At 35.1% G+C, this 27,446-nt stretch overlaps 1 protein-coding gene across 8 annotated transcripts in view; it reads left to right on the forward strand.

Annotated features, from left to right (window-relative positions):
• RALGAPA1 (Ral GTPase activating protein catalytic subunit alpha 1) overlaps nucleotides 1–27,446 on the forward strand; it is a 122,565-nt gene that overhangs the window by 48,186 nt on the left and 46,933 nt on the right. For all 8 annotated transcript variants that reach the window (XR_015729130.1, XM_034418030.3, XM_034418026.3 and 5 more), the window contains 14 exons: nucleotides 1,340–1,464; nucleotides 4,334–4,550; nucleotides 5,328–5,504; nucleotides 9,139–9,291; nucleotides 10,343–10,536; nucleotides 10,633–10,731; nucleotides 10,821–10,976; nucleotides 13,292–13,420; nucleotides 13,922–14,047; nucleotides 16,443–16,501; nucleotides 17,089–17,197; nucleotides 22,420–22,530; nucleotides 24,681–24,749; nucleotides 26,911–27,045. Coding sequence is in view for 7 of the 8 variants with exons in the window: in XM_034418030.3 (XP_034273921.2) it covers nucleotides 1,340–1,464; nucleotides 4,334–4,550; nucleotides 5,328–5,504; nucleotides 9,139–9,291; nucleotides 10,343–10,536; nucleotides 10,633–10,731; nucleotides 10,821–10,976; nucleotides 13,292–13,420; nucleotides 13,922–14,047; nucleotides 16,443–16,501; nucleotides 17,089–17,197; nucleotides 22,420–22,530; nucleotides 24,681–24,749; nucleotides 26,911–27,045 (1,859 nt within the window). In the remaining variant the exon portion in view is untranslated. The remainder of the gene's footprint in view (nucleotides 1–1,339; nucleotides 1,465–4,333; nucleotides 4,551–5,327; nucleotides 5,505–9,138; nucleotides 9,292–10,342; nucleotides 10,537–10,632; nucleotides 10,732–10,820; nucleotides 10,977–13,291; nucleotides 13,421–13,921; nucleotides 14,048–16,442; nucleotides 16,502–17,088; nucleotides 17,198–22,419; nucleotides 22,531–24,680; nucleotides 24,750–26,910; nucleotides 27,046–27,446) is intronic.

Genomic DNA, 27,446 nt, shown 5'->3' on the forward strand with positions numbered 1-27,446 from the left:
CTTAGTTATCACTTACTCCTTAGTTATCACTTGTATTTGAACTAATTGCAGATGCAATTAGGTTCCTCCTCCTTCTCCTCCTCCTCCTGAAAACAAAAATTTAAAGCAGATGTCAACATTTCATGTTTGGATTACTTCATCATAATAGTCCAGTGTGGATTTTGACATTTTATTTGAGCAGTTTCAAAATATGCTTTAGCGCTTTCTTGGTGCATTCACTGAAATGGATGCCTCACTTTCATGGCAACATCTATCACTGCTTTTGTTTTCTGGAATCACAGAAGTGCATAAAGGAACCATGATAGTTCTTCTTGAGCTAACTGTGAGGCCTCTATGTACTAATAAAAATGGACAAGGCTGGCTGTCATTCTAATATCACCATCTTAGTTGACATGCTAAGTAACTTTTTAAAAAATAATCAGAATTACATTCATTTTCAGCAGTGAGGTAGGATTTTGGTGTTTTTTTTTCCCCGTACATTGTATGCTGGCATGATTAACAGAATGTTCTGTAATGCATCCTGCATTGAGATGTTAATGCCATCTGAGGGCAGTCTTTGTTAGCATATCATAACAAATTAGTCAATAATGCAACAAATTATTTCAGATGGATTTATTTTATTATATTTAATGCATCTCCTTGTTGAAGATGTTTAGCTTGAATACTAGGAATATTTAGAGAGAGTTTTTAAACTTTATTGCCTTGAAAGTGTAATATCAAAATCAAATTTGTATCTCAGAGTAGCACATTTACTCTTTTTTGGGAGAGACAATATTTAATTAATGAAAATAAACCAGAACATTTTGAACCTTCAAGGTTAAAATAACAAAATGCAACAGGATGAGTAACAGTGTAATGCTTGCAATATTGATCAGCAACTATATTCCATTTTTTAACTATATAATTTTTCATTCTCAATGCTGTATTTTGAATATGCAGTGAAACATTTAATTCAATGTACTCTAAATAATACATATAATGTCAACCTACCTGTTTTCATTAGCACACATTCGCATAGCTCTAGAGTATTATACATTCAGTGATATGAAGGAGTGAAGCAATCATTAACAACTTTAATAGTGCTTATCTGTAAGCTTTCTTGCTTTTTTCAAGGTCACACTGGAGATTGACTAACACTTGCTCAGTGGTGATGGGATGGGACAGTTTAATAGGTGGAACAGCTGTACTAATTCTTATAACTAAATCTGTTTTTAAAGAACATATTTTAACTGCATGTTCAGTAAATATTTGTATTGTCTAATTTACTTTGTAATTTTTAAAAGTATTTCATGTTGAAAAAGGTTTTTTTTACTATATACAGTCATTCATTTGCTTTTAGCCAATAGGGAGGATATGAGCCAAAAGCAGATCTCTCTTGGTAATGATAATGGCAGTAGTAATGCAAATATTCCTGACCTCATGGATGAGTTTATAGCTGAAAGACTACGCAGTGGTAGCTCTTTGGTAAGCTTTTAGATTTTTCTTTTATCTTAAAGTATCAGATACAATTATGATTATGATTGAGTTGCATAATTAATTTTAACTGCAAATGCTAATGGGCTGGGAAATAAATAGGGAGAACTAGAGATCCTGATTCAGGAAGACAAATGTGATGCGATGTATATAATGAAATTTTGGTGATGTGTTATTCATGATTGACACATAACAATAAAAAGCTGCAACATGTTGAAAAGAACATCTCCCCACAAAGAAGGGGGATGTTGCATTGTTATGCAAAGAAAACATGCTTGCAGAGAAATTCAGGTATCATCAAATGCTATTGAAAGTGTTTGGATTGGAAAAAAGAGAGAAATGAAAGTGGTACTATCTTAAGCAACCTCGCAGTCAGAAGATATGGATGAGGATTTTTGCCATCAGTTGACCAATCTTACAAGGAATATGGTAGTAATGGTAGTACTAATACAATGTAGTACAAATGGTAGTAATAATAGAGAATTTTGATTATCTTTACCTATGATGGGATTCTAATAAGTCAGAGGTCCAACTTAGGTTAGATCTTATCTTCTCTCACTGAGATCTTTATTTCTCAGAAGGTAGAACAAAAAATAAGAGTGTCAGCTATCCCAAACCTATTCCACATGAACAGGGAGAAATTGATTGCAAAAGTAGCACTTTAAAGATGATTTAGGAAAAGAAAAGAATTGTGTTAATCTGTGGCAGCAAAGATTGAAAAATAAGAGCAATATAAAGAGGCCAAAATGGATTTATGCGATCTCTCTAAAATGCTGAAAAGAAAGAGGAGTATGAAAGAAGGAACATATGACTAAATGAAGAATACAAGGTATATAAAATTGTAGTAATTGTGGGCCAAGTTTTAAATGAGCAGGACTTGTGAGAGATACCAGAAGCAAACAAACAGCTAACTGCAGATTATATCATAAATAAAAAGAAAACCAAAGGTCCTATAGATCAGTCGTAAGCAGAAAATGATGAATTGATCATAGTTGATTGTGTGATGAAAAGGTAGAATCTCTTATCTCCTATTTTGCATCAGAAGAGAATGGGACTCTCACTGATCATTTTTCTACCCACTATAGAAAGGAGGAAATTGAGGCATAGATACCTCAAGCTACATTGGCTAATTTAAATGAATTCAGACCAGAAATGGATTATATCCTAGAATACTGAAAAGGGCCAGCTGGACTTCCTTTGTTTTTGCTTGAAGATGTTTCATGTCTCGTCCAAGAAGCTTCTTCAGATGATAACTGAAGAAGCTTTTTGGATGAGAAGCAAATGTCTTCAAGCAAAGTCTGGTTGCCTTTTGAAAAAAACACCTTTGGGACAAAAGATTGGAGGAAAACAAGTCCCTGTCTTGAAAAAATGAAAGGAGGAGCATCCAGAATGCTTCAGACCTATGTGTGTGATGTCTGTGCCAGGCATTGTTATTGCTATTATTAAACAGCATGTATGTGAGCATTTGAATAGATATGGTACAATTAATAGGAGTCAGCATGGGTTTGTTGCAAATAAAATCATGCCAGACTAACCTTTCTTTGATGGATTTACCGTACTAGTAAAAATGCCATATACATTATGTACCTGGACCTCAGCAAAGGTTTCAACAAAATACCTCATAATATTTTCCTTAGTAAAATGGTAAAATATGGGCTAAATAGACTCCTATTTGTTAGAATGAATACTCCCAAGGAATGCTTGTTAATTGGTTCCAGGAAACTGCTGAGTATCCCACAGTTCTCTTCTGGGCCCGGTATCATTCATGATTTTATCAATGACTTTGATGAGGAATTTGAAAGTCCCTTATAAGTGACAGAAAAGTGGCAGAAATGGTTCATATCTTAAAAGCTCTGATCAAGTTTGAATGGTGGACTAAAATGAACAGGATAAAATTTAATAGGCAAAAATATAAACTTCTGCATCTGGTTAGAAAAAATGAAAGACACAAATATAGGATGGCAAAGACACAGTTTAGCTGAACTACATGTGAAAAAGATCTGGTTGTTCTTATCAACCACAGTTGAAACATGACCCAGCAAAGAGATGCAGCCTCTAAAAAAGGGAAATGATTCCATGAAGTGCATTAATAGGAGCATAGAATACCTCATGGAATTATGAATGGTCCATTTAGAGTACTGTGTCCACTTCTGGGCTCCATATTCAAAAAGGATAGTGATAATTTCAAGAAAATGACAAGGGACCTGGAAACCATTTTATTGTTGTGCATCACCCAGAGTATCCTTGGGGGGGGAGATGAGCAGCTATATAAATCTCAATTAATTAATTAATTAACCAGTCAAAAGTATCTTGATTGTGTTTAGCCTACAGAAAAGTTGGTCAGGGAAAATATGATAGTCTTTAACTATTTGAAAGGCTGTCACATAGAACAGAGAGTAGTCTTAGATTTCATTGCCTTAGACCAAATAAGAACCAGTGGATTACAGGTACAAGTCAGGAGGTTCAGGCTAGACATCACAAAGAACCTCCAGACAGTACAATTATCAACCAGTAGAACACACTACCATATGTGGAGGTGAGTTCTCCTTTCCGACAGAGGCTGGATAGTTATCTCAGATATGTCTTAGTGGATCCTGCACTAAGCAGAGGATTGGATAGATGACCCCTGTGGTTCTTTCCAACTCTATGGGTTTATGAGAGAAAGTTCTTGTAGGGATGGTTTGGGGTCAGTGTGTGTCAATTTTCCCTTCTTTAAAAACTGATAATTGTAAGATTCTTGTCATTTCTGACTATATTTTTTCTTAAATTAAATTTAAGTTTAAATTTAAACTTAAGAAATTAAAAAATTTCTTAAGAAATTAAATTTAAATTTCTTAAATTGAAATATTATTTCAATTAGAATGTGGCAAGAAGAGGAAGCAGTCCAGGAAGTTTAGAAGTACCAAAAGATCTTCCTGATATACTGAACAAGCAGAATCAAATGCGTCCTGTTGATGATCCCGGTGTACCTTCTGAATGGACGTCTCCTGCCAGTGCAGGCAGCAGTGACCTTGTCAGTTCTGATAGCCACTCTGATTCCTTCAGTGCATTCCAGTATGATGGCCATAAATTTGAAAGCAAGTATATCCTCACTTAATCTTATATACAATTATATAATAAGGAGTTTTAAAGAGAAAATTCAAGTGCTGTTTGATTGGTATCGCTTCATGGACAGGACAACTTTCAATCGAGTGGAAGCTTGTAACTGTGAAATGTGGAGGGGGGGCAAAATTCTTTTATTTCCCCTGCAAGCAATCTCCTACATATCTATATTCCTATCTCCCATGTTTCCAAAGAATGGCCTCAATCATCCAGAGCAGATGGGTAAGGTGTAGGTTGCTGCAGAAAGGGCAAATTGTTGATAACCATCTTCTTCCCCTATTCAGTTCCTGTAAGCGTCTGCTGTTTAAAAGTCTTTTCCATCAACGTAGCAATAGATTTGGGTGTAAATCTAAATTTGAATAGGTTAATATTAGTAAAGTTGAAAGAGACAGTTGCTCTTTCACAGTGCTCAGAAGGAGGCAATGACAAAACACTTCAGAAATAAAAACTGCAAGTAAGAGCACATTTCCAAAAAAGTTAAGTTTCAGCTTATTGTTTTCCAGGAAAAATAAATGTTATTTCTAGAACTCAAATGCAATCTTTTTTGTTCCTTTGTCTACTCTAATATACACCAAATCTCCAAATATAGATAACAGTTCTTTGGCAGTTACCCTTGACTGTACATCTTAATAACATTACAGCAAACATAAAACAAAAATAGAAAGCTGTGAAAGCTTCAATGCTGGCTGTTTTTATAATGGTAATGGCTATGTTTTTAACTTAGGTCTGAATAATGGCTTTTGTTTTTTTAGATTTCAGTTTATGTCCTGAAGGTGGCACAACAACATCTGCTGAATCTGATACAGGTTCCGGCCCTCAGCAGAGTGCTGAAGAACAAGAAGTGGCTAGTTTGACTACCCTCCACATTGACTCTGAAACGAGCAGTCTCAATCAACAAGCACTGTCTGCCGAAGCAGCTACAATTACAGGTGAAATAAAAGGGTTGGGGGGGAATCTAATGTAGATGCTTCTATCACCCTCCCATCCTATAGCGGTCTCTATTTAGCTTTTAAGATACTTTGTTTAACCATTTTCTAAATAGTTATTTTATTACAGCAAAATCAAAGCAAATTCAAGAACCCTTAAAGGTAGCTGTATGTGCTTTTGTGGATTAAAATCCATTTACCATATGTTTAATTCTACTCCATGGCAAATTAAGAGTGCCTAAACAGAACAATAACAGGTTTCTTATCTTGCATATTATTAATTTGATTAAGAATTGCTTGAACATGGAGGATACCATTCCAAATGAAACAAGCTTTTTAGCATCCTGAAAAGCTGTAGTTCAGTTTTCCTCTAGCCATCTACTCATTTGGTAGGTGTATTTTGGCTCACATTTTTTTTTTTAAAAAAAATTACATTCGCAGCTCCCATGCCTAGAAAAATAGCCAGATCGTCAAGGCTTTCCGAAAAGTGAACAGAGCTGGGGCCACGTTCATCTCAGGCAGCATGTGTGTAGGCACCAGTATGGAAAAGGCACTCCTGTGTCCTGCTAGATGACAATCCCTAATTGGTGTGACCAACAATATTTCCCGCCTACCTAACATCATGGGATAAGTAGAATACTATGGGACTAAGGCAGTCCCTCAAATACCCTGACTTCATGCTATGTAGGACTTCATAGGTAGTAATAAGCTCTTTCAGTTGCACTCAGAAGCAAATTAGGATGTAGTGTAGCTCTTAAAGCCCAGGTGCAATATGGAGATAATGAGGCATATCTATATTTGCCCTATTGCTGCATTCTGAATTAACTGAAGCATCCAGATATTTTTCAAGGGAAGATCAATATAGAGTGCAGTAATCTATTTGGGAGGTAGCCAAAGCATGAATGATCATATATAGCGCCTCCTGATCAAGGAAAGGGTACAATTAAGGAATAGCACAAAGCAAAGCATCCTCTGGCCACAAGTGCTCTTTAAACAAGAGCCCCAAGTACAGAAGGACCCTTAAATTGCACAGCCATTCTACCTGTGGTAGTATAACCCCATCTAGAACTAAGGACCGAGAATTCCTAAAAATCCAAAGCCACTTCATACTGCTAGGCTTGAGTTGAAATCTGTTTTCCCCATCCAGAACGCCCCCATTCCATTCCATAACCTCCAGGCACTGACAGAAGCATCAGTTGGTTGGCCTGGAACAGAGATATACAGCTGAGTATTGTCAGCTTATTTATGACAGCTCACTCTGTGCCATCGAATGACCTCACTCAAAGGCTTCGTATAGATATTAAATGGACATAGCAAGAGTATTGAGCCCTGAGGCACTCCAGTCAAGAGGATCTCTAAGGCAGAACCCTTCCCTTTCTCTACCCCCCATCAACAGTAACTGGAACTGATCTCAGTGGAAGGAGGAGAATTCACATAATACTATATTCCAGCATCTAACTCTTAGAGACAGTACAGAAGAATACAGAAGGCTTCTGAGAAGATAAACAGAACAAGAATTGATGCAATTCCCCATCCCATTCCCATTTAAAGCAGGGAGCAGGTCTAGGTAAAAAAAGGTTTTTAAAAAAGGTAAAAAAATAATCTGTCCATGATAGGGAATAATGGAAATCTTCTCCCAACTTCAGATCCCATTGCTACTGCTGCAAGAGGAAGACCAGATCCAAAGTATGACCAATCCTGTATGTCAGACCATCAGTTATTTGGATCAGGTCTGAAAATCCCAAATGAGCACACCTTCAAGAGGGGAATCCTCCCTCAACACACATCACTATCACCCGTGATCTTACTTGAACATTACCATAGTTTGATTTCTTTTTCTCTATATTTCCTTTGTTTTGTTTCTTTTAATTTTAAGAATCTTAAATGTATAGAAGTATAGAAAATTATCAGTGAAAAGTAAAATATTTATAACTTTTTTTTAATTTTTTTTTTATTTTTAAACATAACAAAACATAAAAACAACCATCATTCAATACAATCACAGAAAGTGTGTCGATCGGTTAAGATTCTTTTGTGCTTAATCCCATATCTAAGGTTACAAATTATTTAATTTCTCTTAATTTGGCAATTATGTATACCCCTTTATATTATTATTCTCATTTAGCAATTATTTAACAAAGGCTTATTTCCCATAAAAAAACATTTCATATACTTTATCATTACCTTAATTTCATATTTCATACTTCATCTCCATGCTTTATTATTGATTTGATTTTGATTTGATTTTATTGAACTTCTGTACCGCCCTTCTCCCAAAGGACTCAGGGCGGTATACAGCCATATTAAAACACATATAAACTCACAAAATTTAAAAACAATTTAAAACGAATATATAAAATTTGGCCCAGAAAGTTAGAAGCTAACAAACACCCAATTTAAAATTCATATTAAGCCAGCCCGGCCTGTTGGAACAAAAGAGTCTTAAGGGCGCGGCGAAAGGTACGCAGGTCGGGGATCATACGAACTTCTAGAGGCAGCTCATTCCAGAAGGCTGGTGCCCCCACAGAGAAAGCTCTCCCCCTGGGTGTCGCCAGTCGACATTGTTTGGCCGACGGCACCCTGAAGAGCCCCTGTTTGTGGGAGCATATTGACCGGTGGGAGGCTATCAGTGGCAGAAGGCGATCTCATATATACCCAGATCCTAAGCCATGGAGCGCTTTAAAGGTGGTGACCAACACCTTGAATCGCACCCGGAAGACCACCGGGAGCCAGTGCAGCTTCCGCAGGAAAGGTGTTACATGGGTGCGCCGTGTCACCCCATAATCACCCGTGCGGCCGCATTCTGGACCAGTTGGAGCCTCCGAGTGCTCTTCAAGGGAAGCCCCATGTAGAGAATGTTAACAGTAGTCCAGACGGGACAGGACGAGGGCATGAGTGACCATGCGCAAGGCATCCAGGTCCAGAAAGGGACGCAACTGGCGTATTAGGCGAACCTGATAAAAAGTTCCCCTGGCCACGGCCGTCATATGTTCTTCCAAAGACAGCTGTGCATCCAGGAGAACACCCAAGTTGCGAGCCCTCTCTGAGGGGGCCAAGATCTCGCCCCCAATAATCAGTGATGGAACCAGCTGACTATACCAGGACGCCAGGAACCACAGCCACTCAGTCTTGGAAGGGTTGAATCTGAGCTTGTTTCTCCCCATCCAGATTCGCACGGCCTCCAGGCACCAGGACATCACGTCAAGGGCATCATTGGGATCAAGCCATTGATAAAACAAATCCCATATCAGATAGTATTGTTTGTCTTCCTGTTCTCTAATTTCAAATGTCAATTTATTCATTTCAGCACATTCCATAATTTTCTTAATAACTTCATCAGTAGGTATTTTCTCTTTTTTCCAATTTTTAGCAAATACAATTCTAGCCGCTGTTAAAACATTCACAATTAAATATCTCAATTATATTTATAACTTTTAAAGTAGCTTAATTAAAATTTGTTAATTCAATATAATGAATACCATCTTAAGATACTGTATTTTGATAAATATTTACCAATTATCATTACTAAGTACTTTTATCCTTAGATCAGTGTTAAAAAGCATGTTGATTGTTTACAAATCAGAATAAATATTATATAACTATTCATTTTATTCTGATAGTTAAAATTCTTTTACAGGTTCTGAAAGTGCTTCACCAGTTCAGTCTGCTCTTGGATCACGGTCCCAGACTCCATCACCTGCTACTTTGAGTGCAGATCACAATGAACAAAAGGACCTGCAATTGGATGAGAAGCTCCACCACTCTGTTTTACAGACACCGGATGATCTAGGCAATGCTTTGGATAGCAAACTTAAGACTACCTTTTCTTTCATTTCTTTTTTAGTACAGACTATTTTCCAAAAGCTTGTATTTGGGGCCATTTTTTGAAGTATCAATAATAAAGAGGCCTTCATTCTCTTAAATAAAGCAGATTTTTATTTTTAGGTTAGCGATTGACCGAAGCTACATAGCCTGTTCATATATCTTAAGTGTGCAAACTCAAGGTAGTTTACAACAGTAGAATTATCTTTCCTATCATGAACTAACTGCCATGTGAAAATGTACTTTGCTTACATTGACTGTCCCACTTCTCCAGCTTTCTCCAGATTAATGGGGCTAATAAATTGCCTATCCTATGTATGCTAATTTTAGCTAGAATAAACAGTATGTGGACCTAAGGAAGCCTAAAATAAGAAGTTACTATGATTTCTAGGTAGTTCTTAGTGGATATAACCTATAACTTTACATTTGGACATTTCCCACCTATGCTGCTGCAAAATGTAGAAGGCAGTACTTGCAGTGGGCATTAATGTAATATTATACCGTGGTTCAGGATATAATGCATACAATAAGATTTTTGTACCAGATGCATGCCATAAAAGGTTTATATAATATTATGACCAATGAGAATGAAACGGTTAAGGAGGAAGCATGATCCAATGCATACACTTTGGCTTCAAGCTTATTTTCTAGATAAATGCAACACATTTATTGTAAAAAGATGGACTACATTTCAGGTGTGCACATAAATACAGTGCCTTCATTTTTCTGAATTTGTTTTAAAGGTAGTGTTTCATTGAATTCTCAATTTGCTTTTTAAACTCCCTCTACTTCAAAACACTTTTGGGAGGGAAGAGAGGTTACACGGGGAAAATATTTGGGAACAGAATGCAAAGAAAAAAATTAGTGCTCCTTTGTCTTTTTGTATTGGGTTAAGCATTGCTTCTGTCTAATCTAACAAATACTTGTACAAATTAAGTTTCATATTGTATTTCTTTGCTTTGAATCTCTTCACAAAAAAGAACAGCTGCCTGATAATATGTGTTTTTCTCTTCCTATAGAAACCAGTGATTTTCCATCTGAATGTTGCAGTGTGATGGCAGGAGGAACCCTGACTGGCTGGCATGCAGATGTAGCAACTGTAATGTGGAGACGGATGCTAGGAATTTTAGGAGATGTCAATTGCATTATGGACCCTGAAATACATGCTCAGGTTTTTGATTACCTTTGTGAACTCTGGCAAAATCTTGCTAAGGTACGGAAAGAATCTCAACTTGAAGAATAATTCTTTAGAAGAATTATTTCAACAATATCTTATATAAATGTTTGTTACCCTTTGTAATATTTTCAGATTAGAGATAATCTTGGAATTTCAATTGATAATGTGATATCACCATCTCCACCAGTCTTAATTCCTCCATTGAGAATTCTTACTCCATGGCTTTTTAAGGTAATTTTAATTATCATTTGATTATTTTTTTTTAAAAAAATGATGTGATAGAACTTTGTTAATATTTTGACTTTCCTTTTTCATATTAGGCAACCATGTTGAGTGACAAGTACAAGCAAGGCAAATTGCATGCTTATAAGCTCATTTGTAATACAATGAAGCGAAGACAAGATGTTTCTCCAAACAGGGACTTTTTAACTCATTTTTACAATATAATGCATTGTGGACTGCTTCACGTTGATCAGGTAAGAGTTTCTACCTGACCTTATCTTCCTAACAAAAAATCCAATTTCCTTTTTTACATAGTTTACAGGCAGTCATTATCCCTGTAATTAAGGCATCCATAAAACGTCTTTTTGTTGGTTACATAATGTTCTAGAACTACTCAGCTCCTGCTGCTGAAAATATATTCTACTTCTCTTCCAACTCATTTTTGCAGGTTTATGTTTCAGGGGATGCTCAGAAAAAATGGACATCTTTTTCAGGATACTTCCTTGTCATTTTCTAAATTATTTTGGAATCACCAAAAAAGTTTTAAAAATCGTAGATTTATTTGAGAACACATTTTGGAAAAAAACCCAGTTTGGATTAGTTTTCTTGACACTGGACAAGCTGAAGACATGTCCACTATTACACACTTTTTTTTAATAATATTTTTTTTTAATTCAAATAATACAAACATAATACATATAAATCTAAATACAAAAAAAGGGGGGAAATTACAAATATTACAGTGCATCCCCTCCCCTGGAGACCTTTTTTTTCCTTATATTATTCTATAACAACTAAAAGATATACAATATATTCCAATTGTTCCCTTATCCCCTCGAAAACAACATATATTTTTGAGCAGGTTTATTCCCTTTGCCTTCCACAAACACTATTTTTATAAAATCCCCCTATATTTCATTATAATTGTTTACTTTAATCATCCCTTTTTTAAATTTAATTTCTGTTGTTAATTTATCATTTGTTGCCATACTCCAAATTTCATTATACCACTCATTTCTTTGAATATCCCACTATTACACAGACTTAAACTGGAACATCCGGGCTTTCCCTTGTTCTTCCTGCTCAATATACTTGTTTGCATGCTCCAAATCTACTCCACAGTGCTCTCCCAATTTTCTGAAAAGGTCTCCAGTTCTTCAGAGAAATGGAAGTGAGAAGAGAAATCTATTATACTGGTGGATGCCATCCAGTTACCAGACAAAAAAGTTGAAGTTATTTTAGGTGTGCTATTTTGAATTGTGTATGTGATTTCTATATCAGAAAAAGAAGTTTGTGTATAAACGAACTACATGACAGAGAGAAATATTCTAGACAAATATTCTTATTGATATTTCATTGTCTATATTAAAGAGTTTTTTAAAACCCAAAATAATATTTAATTGTTTGAGTTGCATCTACAATGTAAAACAGTAAGGTTATAAACAGCTTTTGTCTGAAAGAACTGCTTTATAGTTGTACAAGTGTTCTAGGCAATCTACTCAGAATTTAACTGACAAATAATTTAGTTACAAGTTTTTTACCTCGTTACATACTCTTTCTATTTCTTGCTAAACAATCTAATTACCATTTTATAACAGTTCTGGTAAAGCAGTATTTTCAGCATAATTGCCAGAATTTATCATACTGCTGAATAAGATGTCTTCCCAGAAATCTAAGGGTCATTAGCAAAAATGAAACACTGATTCCTGTAATTCAGACTTCATCTTGTTTTAGAGAGTTATTAGAGACTTTATATTTCAAAAATAAAGTGTGCTTTTATATATTTTATATAGCATGACATTACATCCCTATTACTAAGTAAACATTATTTGTAGGTAAAGTTCTAAATTTACGTTTGCTATACATGGTTGGAAAAATGTTGCCTTATTCTTAAAATATATTCAGCTTCATTAAAATGATTTCATGAACAAAAATTTTAAATTCCAATTTGAGCCTCCTATTTTTTTTATTTAGTGAATTACATATTTTGAAAGAATATTTTGGTGGGACACCATAATTCTATCTAGGATAAGATATTGATGCTTGTTGGAGAACCAAAGACAGATTTGTCTAAATTTTAACTGGCAGTTTATCTATTAAAGAGATGGAAAAGTAAACAAATTCTTAGTGACTAAAATCAACGCAGAGCAAGATTTTGGTATCCTAACCATTTACAGCAACATAAGTTGACTGTAGATTCTTTTAACAAACCCCACAAAAAATGTTATAAAATCAAGTCTGGTCACAATATCTCTACTTATGACTATAATAACTTACAACCAGAAATCCAGTCCCAATTGTGGTTGCAAGCCAAGAATAACCATTATGTTGTCAGACTGGCAGTACTTGGATTTGTGAGTGTACTTAAGGTGTCCTATGCTTAACAACCAAGTTACCAGTCCAATTGTGGACACTAAATGAGGACTATTTATATTAAAATATGATTAATATTTTATACTTTAATATTTATATTAAAGTATGATTAATGTGAAACATTTTTTTATGTTTAACACATTATCTACAGTTTCCTTGATAGACAATTAGAATCTTGTGTTTCTTTTCCTCCAAGGACATTGTCAATACAATCATAAAGCACTGTTCTCCACAATTTTTTTCCCTTGGTTTGCCTGGTGCTACCATGCTGATAATGGATTTCATTGTAGCTGCTGGCAGAGTAGCAGCATCATCTTTTCTCAATGTAAGTTTATTCTTTTTCAAGTGTTGATGTTTAATATTAATTTTTCTATAACAATAAAAGTTATGGTAAGTTGCAAAGTTTATTAGTTAAAATTCATCATAGCAAGAAGTTTGTAACACTATTAGCAACCTAGTATATTATGTAAAAAGTAATTACACAATCCTTTTATTATAATATCAAATATTCAATATGTAAAGCTGATTATGCCTTCCGCAATAAAGTTGCTGAAATATTTTACAAGTTAGGCTGCCTTTTAATTTAAACTGGCAAACAATTTTTTTACAAAACAATGTTTGCTAAAATGATAGCAGGGAGCATTTAGTATAAGGTATCCAATGCGAGAGATGGTAGATGGAGAGTTAAGAATATTAAACAACAAAGCAGAAGGGGAGCAAATATAATGAAATTAATATAAATAGTAAATGCTCTTACTCAATTTTATTTGGGATTAAATACTAACTCAAATGTTACTAACATATCATATTGTTATTTATTACTCAGGCACCAAGACTAGAAGCACAAGTTCTCTTAGGCTCTCTGGTGTGTTTACCCAATTTATATTGTGAATTACCAGCATTGCACCCAAACACTCCAGATATTGTTGTATCTCAGTTTACAGAAGTAAAGGTAGGTTTTGAAATCTGTGTGTTTGTCAGGGTTCCAAGTAACAGACCCAATGCAATCAAAATTCCAAAGCCAAGGTGTTCCTCAAAGTCCAAATTTATTAGGCATGTCATATTGGGACATCTGGTGGAAACCCGACTCTGAAGGTCCCAAATTAAAATCAAAGTTCTTTCCCCCAGTCCACATGTCCATCACATGGTCCAACCAGGTCACAGTCCCAACTCCAGTTGGTTTCAATCCATGCCTCCCCAGCATCTGATGAGAACGTTTTGGTTCCCAGAAGAAAGAATTTTATTTTGGTTACGAGTCCCCAGCTATCTCTACTCTCCTCTCCCATTCCCACAGCTCCAACCAGCCTTGCTGTGGCAGCCCTGAAGATGCTCCAGAATGGCTTCAGGGTTGACAGTGTTATTTTTATATTTTCTGCAGTATAAATTAATTTTTATGGCCATGTAGCTACTTAAATATGACACCACAGCATATGAAGAATGCTGCTGGGATACAGGCTATTTGTGTAACATTTTATGGTATATGTATGTATGTATGTATTTATTTATTTATTTATTTCATGTATTTATGTATTTTCATGTATTTATGTATTTAAAATATGGTGCCAGTTCTTAAACCAGAATTGGGAAGTCCCTTTCCATTGTCACTTCTCAGTGACCAGTATTTAAAGCACATTCTTTTGATTCAAAGAATTAGCATTAGTAACTGTGATAGCCTAATTATCTATAAACCTATCTCCAGAAAAAAAGGAAGGTCTAGGGCAGGGATTCCCAAACTTTTTGGCCCATGTGCGCATTTTGAATTTGTGTAGATGTGGATACTCTTTTAAAAGGAATGCCATGAGGAGCATGGTCAGTCATAAAACATTCAGATATCAGAAAGTATCATTATTCAGATTGTTTCTCATCGTTTTTAGTTTCTTAAGTTGCTCTCCACCACTTTAATGTGCCTTTTACTTTTTTTAAAACATAAATGAGTATACTTCCATTATAGTATACTTTATATGGCCAAGAGGCATTTTTGGATATTATAATGACTGAGGTGGACTTTTTCTTTCCATTATACCAGCTTTCCATTTTCTTAATTAAAATATCTTTTTTTAAAAAAGACAGGTAACTTAGACTCTGGCAGGCACCAAGGAACAAGTTCTAAGAAATATCATGGAAATTATTAGCTGCCAAAATATACATGTACACAGTCTCCTCTCCTACTTCCCTCTATTAGTTTGGTAAAGTTGTGAAAAATGCATCTGAATGTTAAGCTATGGTTAGCAATGGTTTATTAAAAGAAACCAGTTCTATATATCATATTTATGGATCACATTTCTGCTGTCAGTAAACCAAAATTAAGATTAATCATAAAAATGGTAGCATTTCTGATCTCAGGTTATTTATATGACAATATTGAGTAGCTTATTATGATAAAATTAAATAAAAATTAAAATAAAATTATTGTAGTTTTTCCCATGCAAGCAGGAATTTGAAGCCTGTACTCTCTTCTTCTTTCTCACTACTAGAGAATATTAAGCTTAACACATTGCAGAACACTGTAAAAGAAACTATTTTAAAATTAGTTTGAAAGAAGAAAGGTATTAGCTGGGGGTGGGGGGGAGCTTATTATATGAAGAAACAAGTAGACAGTGAAAGTGTGTATGGAGATTCTCAATCATCCAGGTCATGGTTGTCCAAAAGCTGCTTTTCAAAAGGCAACTGGATTTTGGAGAAATAAAACAACCACTTCACAAACACATGGCACAACATAGGAGAACAAACCCATCAGGATAAGCTTCAGCAATCCATCTCCAGCATTTGGAAGACAAAGGTCACTCTTTTGAAGGCAGCAAAGTCTGGAAAGAGAGGACCATTGATTTGAAAGAGGGGTCAAAGAAGCCAACTATGTTAAAACTGAACAGCCCTCTCTCAACTGAGGGGGAGGGATATAATATCTCCTGTCTACAACACAGGTCTTCCAGCAGTCCCAAAACAATCCCACACCCATTTGCACTCTGATTCAGGTGATCCTGAGGATACAGATAAACCCCCAAAGTAGCCTTAATGATCCTCAGAGAGCTAATGACTTTCAGAGTGCTAATGACCAGATGATTGCAAGAAATATAAATCCTTCCATTCTCCAACATTCAGTCAGATCTGAAGAAGTTTCTTGGATGAGAAGCGAAACGTTTTCAAGGAAAAAAAACTAAGAACGTCTAGTTGCCTTTTGAAAAGCACCCTTGGTATGCAGAGTGGAAGGTATATCTGACTAGATGACCCAAATTATTGGCATACATGTACAGCTGAATTTTCCATTTTTGAGATTTGTAAATTACTGATTTTTTTTATATTACATTAAGCTGTTTAGAGATAACTTCTCTTGAATGTTCTTACTTTAGGAACTAGTTGTCAAAACAATATTAAGCTCTGCAAAAGAGGAGCCATCGGGACCTGCAAGGTATGAATAAATAAGGAATGTTCCAAAATGTTTTGTAAATTAGTTAATTCAGGTACTTAGTTAAATTTTTTAATGATATATTATGAAATATGTTTTAACATTTCTTAACATTTTAGTAGCAATAATACATAGTTTTAAAAGCTATAGCAGAATATTTAGTGAAGAAAATACCAATATACAGTGAATATATGTTGGCATTTGCTTCACTAAATATTCCGCCACAGTGTTTTAATTTTTAAAAAATGTAGCCAAAACTAGCCTCCTACAAATAGTAAACACAATCCATTGAAGATTTCCATAATCAGAACAACGAGTTTCTCCTCCCCAATTTTAAAGGATTTGTGTAACCATAGGAACAGAACAAATGATAGTCTGGAGTGTTAATGAGAGAACTTGTGACATTAGTTTCCTTCACCCGATATGTTGATAGAAACTTTTCTTGATCAAAAAATCTTTACTTAGATTAGAAGACATACCAGGGCATAAGATCTAACTTTGTCTAAGAAAACATAATATATCACAGTTTTTCACTCCTTGATATTATCAGGTACAGTTAGTTTAATATAAGTCTGTAACTTGTTTTGTAGATGTGTTGCTATTTGTAGCCTTGGCATTTGGATCTGTGAAGAACTAGTACATGAAACCCATCATCCTCAGATCAAGGAAGCTCTCAATGTAATCTGTGCTTCATTGAAAGTAAGTATGTAATCATTAGAACATGACAATTAAACCGAGATATGACTGTTTTTACTATTTTTATTCTTGTATGGGCAGTTTTTAATCTATTTTAGGTATATATTTCAAATTTGTAGCCTATTGAAGCTTTTTCATACAGCTTACAACTTCTCACGAACTTAATGCTTTGCCAGGGCCTGTCTACTTTGTTGCCTTCTCCTATGCATGGATGGTATGCTGCAGTGCGTGCCCATAACAATTATGCCAGAACTCAAACCCAGCGGAGTGGCTCTGCAGACCCTGTACTCTGCTCTACCATTCTGCCTTGCTGCTTTGTCTCATACATAGACACTGCACCAACAGCTGATAGCTGTGCAAGGAGATAGAGGGAACATTGCTGGTGGGATTGTTATTTGTCTGTGCTAGTTGCCACAGAATTGCAAAGAAGCTTCTTCACTTCTGAAGAGAACCAATCAGAGAACTGTTTCTTGGATCAGAAGCAAAACATCTTCAAGGAAAAACAAAGAAAGACCAATTGCCTTTTGAAAGAGCACCTTTGGGAATTTAATTATTTTCCATAGAGCTGCCCAGTCAATTCATCTATTGGGCTTTCGCTGTCTGCTTGTCAGAAGACTAAGCGTGGTGTTCCTTTAAATCTTTAACCATGCCTCTCTTCTCCTCAGGAGCCCCAGAAATTTCGCTCAGTCTTGCTGTCAAGACTGTTTTTCTATCTGCTCTGGCAGTTTGTGACTGATTTGTTCTGTGCTGCCAGGTTTTTTTGAAAGAGCACCTTTGGGAATTTAATTATTTTATTAATTTTATTAATTAAAAATTAACAAATGTTACTTGCATCTTTGTGTATGGATCAATGCAGCCCATTGATCAGTGTGTTTTATGTTATGTGACTCTATATTTATTTGAGTTTGAAATCCCTGATTTAGTCTAAACAATATTTAACTTTGCATAAATTGTTGTGCTTTGATAAGTTTCAAAAAGTTGAATTTTAAATTAAAAATAATTTTAAAACAGTATATACAGTGAGAGAAAATAATTGAGATATATCCTCTTTGTACAGTTTGGAAACTGAATGTAAAGTTCAAAAACAGGTTGTGGTAAACAATTCTTGGGCATTTATTTGGAACATATATTATTAAAAGAACATTGATTCATTTCCTAGTAAGAAATATGAATAAGTATAGATAGCAAATGCTTTATAACTTGTCAGTTTTATTGACAGACAGTATGTACACTATTAGAATGAAATGGCAGTTGACAAAAGCAAATTGCAGGCTTATAACAGATGGACAACACTTGCTGAACTCCAACCAAGCTGTTGTGTTGGAGTACAGGGAGCATTTATTTCTTCTAGACAACGTGAAGTCACAACTTTTCTGATTCAGCCGTATTGAAAGCCTGGGCAAAAGGATCCTAGCCACTCCTATCAACTGCTGCAGTTAGCAGCTGTGTTGCACACTGCTCCAAAATAACATGTCTTTTAAGTGGGTAGAAAGCCTTATTATGCTGCAAAAAGTATCATTCAAACAATTCTTTAAAAATAGGTGAACTGTGCTGAAATTTAATACTTGAAAAAACATAGAGGCCACATGATCACTCCAGACTACAATTTAACCCAAATGTGTTTTTTTCAAAAGTCAAATTGACTTTCTTGTTTTTTTTATTTGAAAATGTTTCGCTTCTCATCCATGAAGTTTCTTCAGTTCTAATGCTCTGATGGGGAATGGAAGGATTTAAATAAATCCTTAAATAAATCCTTCCATTCCTCATCAGTTTGAAAAAAACACCTTTAAGACAACCATGATCTGGATGATTGAGAATCTCTATAGACAACTGCAATTTGAGTTACTGTATAGAAAATAGTAATAGAAAAGTATATGACAGCCAGTTTGTAATAGTGGTTAAGGCATCAGGCTAGAAACCAGGTGACTGAGTTATAATGCCACCTTGGGTACAAAGCCATCTGGATGACTTTGGACCAGTTATTCTCTCTCAGTCCTAGGAAGGAGGCAATGGCAAACCACTTCGGAAAACTTTTGCCAAGAAAATTGCAGGGACTTTTCTAGGCAATTGCCAGGAGTCAAAAACTGACTCAAACCACCAAAAAAAAAGTATGGTGTTTTTTTTTAATGTACAATTGACTCCATCCAAAATTAAAGCCTGAGTTACTCTCAGAATTACTCACATCAGGTTCACCTGATTCGCCAGTTGCAGCCCTTTCTGGACTGGAACACCTTGCGCACGGTCACTCATGCCCTTGTCACCTCCCGGCTGGACTATTGTAATGCTCTCTACATGGGGCTCCCCTTGAAGAGCACTCGGAGGCTCCAACTGGTCCAGAATGCGGCCATGCGGGTGGTTACGGGTGCAACCTGTTGTGCCCACATGACACCCCTCCTGCGCGAGCTGCACTGGCTCCCAGTGGTCTTCCGGGTGCGATTCAAGGTGTTGGTTACCACCTTTAAAGCACTCCATGGCATAGGACCCGGGTACCTTCGAAACCAACTTCTGCCACCAGTAGCCTCCCACCGGCCAGTTCGCTCCCACAGAGAGGGTCTCCTCAGGGTGCCATCGGCCAAGTTATGTCAGCTGGTGACACCCAGGGGGAGGGCCTTCTCTGTGGGAGCCCCAGCCCTGTGGAATGAACTGCCCCCGGAAATGCGTACAATCTCCGACCTCAGGGTATTTCACTGTGCCCTTAAGACCCTGCTGTTCTGCCAGGCCGGGCTATCAATGTAATGATTTTAAATTGGATGTTTTAAATTTTGGGGGGTTTTACTATTGAGCCGAAATTATTTAATAATTTTAAATTATTTTAATTGTTGTTTGTCTTTCTGCTTTTAATAGGCTGTACACCGCCCTGAGTCCTTCGGGAGAAGGGCGGTATAGAAATAATAAAATTATTATTATTATTATTATCATTATCATTATCATTATCATTATTATTATTATTATTATTATTATTATTATTATTATTATTCAGAATGAGCCTTCTTGGGTCCAACCTTAGATATTGTATGTGAAAAATATTGAACTAGTTGCATTTGAGAAGCTCCAGCCTGAACTGGAGGTAGTAGCCCTTTTCACTTCCCAGCAACCAACACTTATCAGTGATTCAGAAGATTACAGCCACACTTTTAAGTAATATGAATTGATTGCTGTTACCTTCATTAAATTTCACATTTTAACTGTATGCCTTGTAAAAACTATTTTTGTCCATTGGCCCTAAATCTGTGTTTAATTTCAATGGATAACCTCCAGTTTTAGCAATATGGGTGAAAAATTCATTTATTTATTTATACTAGGCATTATTTTATATGGTTTTGCACCTTCACCTGCTTTTATTCCAAGCTAAATAACCTTAGCTGCTATAGTATTTCCTTATAGGGGAAACGACTCCAGCATCCTAATATTTTTACAACTTTTTTACCCTTTCCAGCTTTGTATAATCCTACTTAGGATTCAGTGGTACACACTATACCCAGTAATGTTGTACCATGGATTTTGTATAAGGATATTATTATTTTTTCATAATGTTTATAATTCTATCTCAAATTATTCCAAGCACTGAATTAACCTTTTTAATAGCAGCTGCAAAATGAGTTGACATTTCCATTGAGATATCCATTATGACTTCTAGATCCCTTCCCAGATCTATCACTGCTAGCTCAGATTTACTAATGTATAGGCAAAATTTAGGGTTTTGCTTGTTTGTTTTGTCAAATTCCATACTTTTTCATTTATTTACATTTAAATACATTTCCCATTTTTTATTCCTTTAATTTGCAGAGATCCTTGTGGAGTTTTTTTTATCCCTTATTGATTTTATTATCCTGAACAGTTTGATGAACAATCAGATCATTTATGTACAAATCACTGGTTCCAAAATGGATCCCTGAAGGGCTCAATTTTGTATGTCTCCCCAATATAAGAATTGTTCATATATGTTTAATTTTTAATTTTTGTTTTTTAATCAGTTTCAATATCCTCTTAACTAATTCTTGAATCAAAGCATTGGTATTATAATATTGAAGTAACTGTCACCAACAGCATAATGGACCATTGTATTTTGCTCCAGTTGGAGTTTACAAAGAGTCTTTAAGGAAAACCATGAGTAGAATGAATTACAGTAATCCAAATTCATGTACTTCCCATTATAATTATTGCACTGTAGAAACCACTGTGTCTTTTATATATATCTACTTTTGTTATTGTGCAGTATAGTAACATTTATTTTAGATATTTTGTCATTTATTATTTATTTACATTTGTATGTGCACTGAGAACTTATGCACCGGAGACAAATTCTTTGTGTATCCAATCACACTTGGCCAGTAAAGAATTCCTATCCTATCCTATCCTATCCTATCCTATCCTATCCTATCCTATCCTATCCTATCCTATCCCAATAGCACTTAGACTTACATACCACTTCAAAGTGCTTTACAGCCCTCTCTAGGTGGTTTACAGAGTCAGAAAATTATCCCGAACAATCTGGGTCCTCATTTTACTGACCTCAGAAGGATGGAAAGCTAGGTCAACCTTGAGTCAGTGAGAAACTCACTGCTGGCAGTCAGAATTAGCATGCAATACTGCATTTTATTACTGTGCCATCACAGCTCGTTCTGTTCTGTTCTGTTCTATTTAAATGTTTTCATTAGCTGAATTTTTTTCTTCTATATATCAGGGTATGGAACTTTTCTTTTAAGAACATACCCTTATTAACATAAATAAATCTTTTCTCAATCTGCATAAATCTCAGGTGTTTTAGAGTTTGGTTACAGTGTATTATTTGTATTCTTTGGGTTCATCTATCTTAGATTCATAGACATAATTAATTTCTGGTTTAAAGCTATTCAAGAATTGGAGAATAAGTTTGATTCTTACCTGAGCACTTTTTTTTTTTACTTTGAATGTATATTTTTCCTCTCAACATAAAATAGTAATGAAATGAACCATTTTTGTCTAGTGATTAAGGCACTAGGCTAGAAACTAGAAGACCATGAAAGCTGGCTGATTTTAGGCCAGTCATTCTCTGTCAACCCCTCCCACCCATCTCACAGAATTATTGTTACGGTGGGGAAAGGAGGAAGGATTAGTATTAGGTATGTTCGCTACCTGGAATTATTTATAAAACTAATGAAGGTGGGGTAAAAATAAATAAAAATGTTACTCTGCTACATTACTATAATGCATTCAGTAACGTTCCTTTTATGTTTTTTTTATAGTTTCCAAATAAAACAGTTGCACATGTGGCTTGCAATATGCTTAATATGCTGGTTCATTACGTACACAGGCTACAATTGTACCAGTCTGATTCACCATTAAAAATAATTCAAGTAAGTAAAAGCAAAAGACATATTTCAACATAGGTTTTCATATAATAATATTTAGTAAAATATTTTCAGAGTGGCGAATGGTACATGTGCCATGCAAATTTCACAGTGTAATATTGAAATTCACAGTTTATGGAATATTGTATGTTTTCATCAGAATTGTTCATTACCAATACACATATTGGTCAAGAATGCCAGTTCAAATATAGATACTATGAGGAAGAATGGTATGTTAGTAATAGATATATGAATAAAAGTTTAAGATTCATTTAAAATGAACCAATTAGTTGTGGTCATTTACAGTAAGATGCCTGAGATGTTCAATCTCTTCCATAAGAGAAGCAAAAGGCAATGTCACAATTGTAAATAAAACAAAAAAAAATTGATCGGAAGTAATGAAAAAAAATAGAAAGAACATTTTAATGTTTAATATGAAGTATATGAAGAATATTTTAATATCTTTCAATGTCATTTCAATATTTTCCCATAACAATAAAAGCTTTTAATATACACCAGTACAAAGCACATATTTTAAAATACATTACACTGACTCACACTGAATCAAAGTGACTGACTTCTGGGTAAATGTGATTAATATCAATTTTTACAGAACTAATAACAGTAATTCTTGAATACTGATATTTTGACATTATTCAGTTTCATAAGCAGCTTCCAAACAATAACCTAAGACTTTGAAGAGATTAATCATTTTAAATAATTGCTAAGTAAGCTCATAGTGATTATATAGAATGAAATAGCTGTTTTGTATTAACAATGCTAAATTAAAATTGCATAGAAAAATTAAATATACAATAATTAATTTACAAACAAGTATCTATGTGACTTAAACACTACAAAAGCTATCTCCATACAACACAAATTTTATTCACCAGACAGTGGCAGTTGCACATACAATATGCAAAAATAAAAACAGCATCAATTTTCTTCTTCAGAAAAATGTTAAGCTTAGAAAGATAGACTACAGTATGTATTATTAAAACTCTCCTTTAAGCAAAATGGTGCATCATAGGCAACAATTTTTGAACCAAGGTACAGATAGTCTTCAACTTATAACAGTACATTTAGTGACTGTTTGAAGTTACAACTACACTGAAAAAAGTGACTTGTGACCATTTTTCACACTAACAACCATTGCAGCGCCCATGGTCAGATGATCAAAATGCAGCTGTTTGGCAGCTGACTCATATTTATGATGGTTGCACTGTCCTAGGGTGATGTGATCTCCTTTTGTGAACTTCTGATAAGCAAAATCAATGGGGAAGCCAGATTTACCTAACAACTATATTGGTAACTAAACAAGTACAGTGATTCATTTAACAACTATGGCAAGAAAGGTTGTAAAATGGGGCAAAACTCACTTAACCAATTTCTCAGCAACAAAAATCTTGGGCTCAATCTTGGTCATAAATCAAAGTTTATCTGTACCTCAACCAGGCTAACTTACAGAATGTATCCAAAATCTGGAACCCATGATTCCAGTGGAAAGGAAATTTGGCAAATGTTATAAAACATTTCATGACATAAACATTATCATAAAACAGTTAAAACAAAATGTCATAAAACATTTCCTCTGCTGGTGTTTGACTGTGCTATATGAGGGGTCAGCAACCTGCGGCTCTGGAGCCGCATGTGGCTCTTTCATCCCTCTGCTGCGGCTCCCTGTCACTCAAAATATGTGTCACAACCGCCAATGTGCAACACCCACCGGCACATGATTTATTGAGCTTTTCAACCCTCGGTAGGCCAACCATGGATAAATCCAAGAAAAGAAAAGTTTCAGAAGAAAACAGAAGGTTTAATTCAACTACATATGCTAGTTTTGTGGCAGTTCAAGAAATAGTCAGGCACGGGAAGGGTTTTGTGGCTCCCGGTGTTTTATATTCTGTGGGAAACAGGTCCAAATGGCTCTTTGAGTGTTTAAAATTGCAGACCCCTGTGCTATACAGTTCAACATTTGCTATTTTCAAAACATCCCTAAATGTATCCCAGCTGTAATACTGAAGATAGTACACTAGAGGTTTGTCATGGTTGAAGGCATTGAGGAATCTGGTAAAGAAATATTTCTGAAAGGATAACCCAACAGGTCATTGGTAGTCTAATTTCTTTTTTAAAATATGTTTTATTATCCATAGATATTGATAGCTACCATCACTCATCTCTTGCCTAGTACAGAAGCTTCTTCTTATGAGCAAGATAAAAGAGTAAGCAGATTTTTTTAATGTTACTCTATTGCAATGTATGTTTATGACAATGAAAAATTGAAGAAGTACGGATAGTTTGGGTTATAAATGAAACCATAAGTATATGTACAAATTGCATATGTAGGCTTTGGCTCCATTGTTCCTGGATGGACAAGGAGCTTAGGTCCCCCCCTCATTTGTGTTGCTTCCTCATGGACACGTTCCTGTTCTCACCTCCATTAATTCCATTTCACTTACTTATTTACAGATTTTTAGCCTGCTATTATTTTTTTATTCGGTCAGCTCAAGGCAGTATACCTCAATAATGCTCCTGCATGCTATTCTTCCTGAAACTAGAACCTTGTAAGGTAGGTTGGACTAAAAGACAAGGACTGGCCCAAAGTCACCCAAGCTCAAATGTACATTAGAAGAGCGAAAGGTCAATTATTTATTTATCTTTTACTAAACAAGAAATCATCAAAGTTGAGTTTCATCATCTACAATCATCAAATTATTACAGAATATAGTAATACACAGTCTCCTTCTGATTTCAGAACACACTCTGTAAATTCGGGGTGGCCATGTCAACAGCATTATTAACTGGAATAACAGTATCATTAACTGGAATACTGTTAATAGAAATGTATAAGGCTGCAGAGTCATTGAACTTTGTGAAATATTATAAAATAGATATGTGCGACATAGACACAGCCTTTGGTCATGCTGTGTAACAAAAAGTGCTATAAATTGTTACACCGGTTCACCCTGAGAACACTGCTATCGTCTATCCCTTTCCTTTCAGCTCACAGTAGTTGGGCTTCCCTTTCTGATCACTATAAGATAGAGCCAACAATCCCACCCTATTTGGAAAGAAGAGAAAAATATATCTAAGAAACCAAGTGACACAAGATTCAGAATGTTGTTCTTCCATTTCTATGCATTTTAGCAGTTACAAGTTTGTTATGAACACACATAGCAAAAGAAGAGACATAACAACTGAACTAAAATCAATACAAGTGAATGAATGGAAAGGGTTTCTTCAAAACGACAAGAAGAAATTGTAACCTCTCTCTTCTAGCTAGAAGTACAAAATTGTGCTTCCCAATTTCTGTCCAACACATTCTAGAGAAGAGAAATCCTTTATTTTATTTTATTTTTCTTGCTAGGTTTAGCTTTCACTGACTACAAAGTTATTTCACAGCAGGTTCGATTGTCGATCAGTAACTGATCCAGCAAGGGTCTTTAATGTGAAACAAATTCTTTTTTGTGATATAGGTCCCTTTTATGTTTTAGTTTCATATAAAAGTAATATAGTTATCTGGATCCAAAGCTTGCAGTCTTCAAAAGAAAGTCTGTTTCTATCCATGGAGTAGGTGTGATCTGCTAGTTTGTGAAAACATAGGAAGAGTCTTTTTTAGCAAGTGATCTTTCCCCTTATAGATTCTTATATAGCCAGAACATCTTCTTCTATAAGTTGGGGTGATTTCCCAAACATTTATTATTTATATGTTAGATTTTACCTCAAGGAGCTTAAGGCAGTGAGAAAGAAAAGTTGTGTATTGGCACTGCTATTACTGTTCGAATGTGACTCCAGGAATCCAGCTCAGTCAAGTGCAGCATATTGGACAAAATAGCATATCAGACAATTTCCTCAATAAACCAGGAAAAATGGTGAAATGGTTCAGAAATGGCTCATAGTTTTAGGGTTTCTCCTATGTTTGCTTTCTTAGAATGCTAAAAACTGTTTAATGTTTTTTATCCATAATAGTAAAATTTTAAAAAGTTGACATTAGAATTTCAGTAATTGCGGAGAACGTGTACCATAAATGATTACATGTCTACTTTGCTTTTTTATATGTTTTTATAAGAACATTTTGCTTAATCATTCTGCTATACATTGATTACAAATATAGTCCATCTAAAATTATGTTTCTTTGAAATTTTGTTGGGTTTAACTCTCCTACTGAAACTAAAAAGACATTCTCTTTTAGTAAGATCAAGACTTATTTATTTGTTTCTGTATTTCTACTAACAAACTGTTGGCATAACGCATATTGAGCTACAAAGTGCTTCTCATATGGATTCCTGTTGAAGCTACAGTTAAAAAAAGGAAGCATGGAAAAGCAATGCAAATAAATTATCCTTCATGATTATCTGTAATTTAGAAATATTTCTATTACAGCTGGTGGTATCTCTACTTCTTTGTTTGTTGGACTGGACAATGGCATTGCCACTGCGGACATTATTACAACCCATTCATCCTGCAGCATTTGAAAATGATAAAACTGAAAAATCTGTTCTTAATTACATATATAAGGTATTTCCTACTCCTTTTACTTTTAGTTTGGTCTTATGAAAATTTTGTCTTTGATTTTTTTTTAACTTTTTCTTTTTGCAAATAAGAGAAGAAGCAAAACTGAACAAAAATAGAAGAGTTATTTTTATGTGTATTTTTTCAGAATTGCAAGAACCCTGAACTCCTCAGTGAAGGAGAAGTATGTTGCACCCTGTTTCATTCACTTTCACTGATGACTCTGCTAGCAGATACAGCTAACAAATCCAAATGGCTTTGTCTGAAGCTTGTTTACTGGTTGTATAAGTCAGAGAATCTGTCTTATGAAAGAAAAAAGGCAAAATACCTAATTTGTATAAAACATATCATGAGCAGAACCATCCGGATTTCACAGCTGTGCCTGTTGGGAAGAGAAACCAGCAGAA

The sequence above is a fragment of the Pantherophis guttatus genome, chromosome 1 (assembly GCF_059756535.1).
Source record: "Pantherophis guttatus breed Tessera chromosome 1, ASM5975653v1, whole genome shotgun sequence".
Classification (NCBI taxonomy): domain Eukaryota; kingdom Metazoa; phylum Chordata; class Lepidosauria; order Squamata; family Colubridae; genus Pantherophis; species Pantherophis guttatus.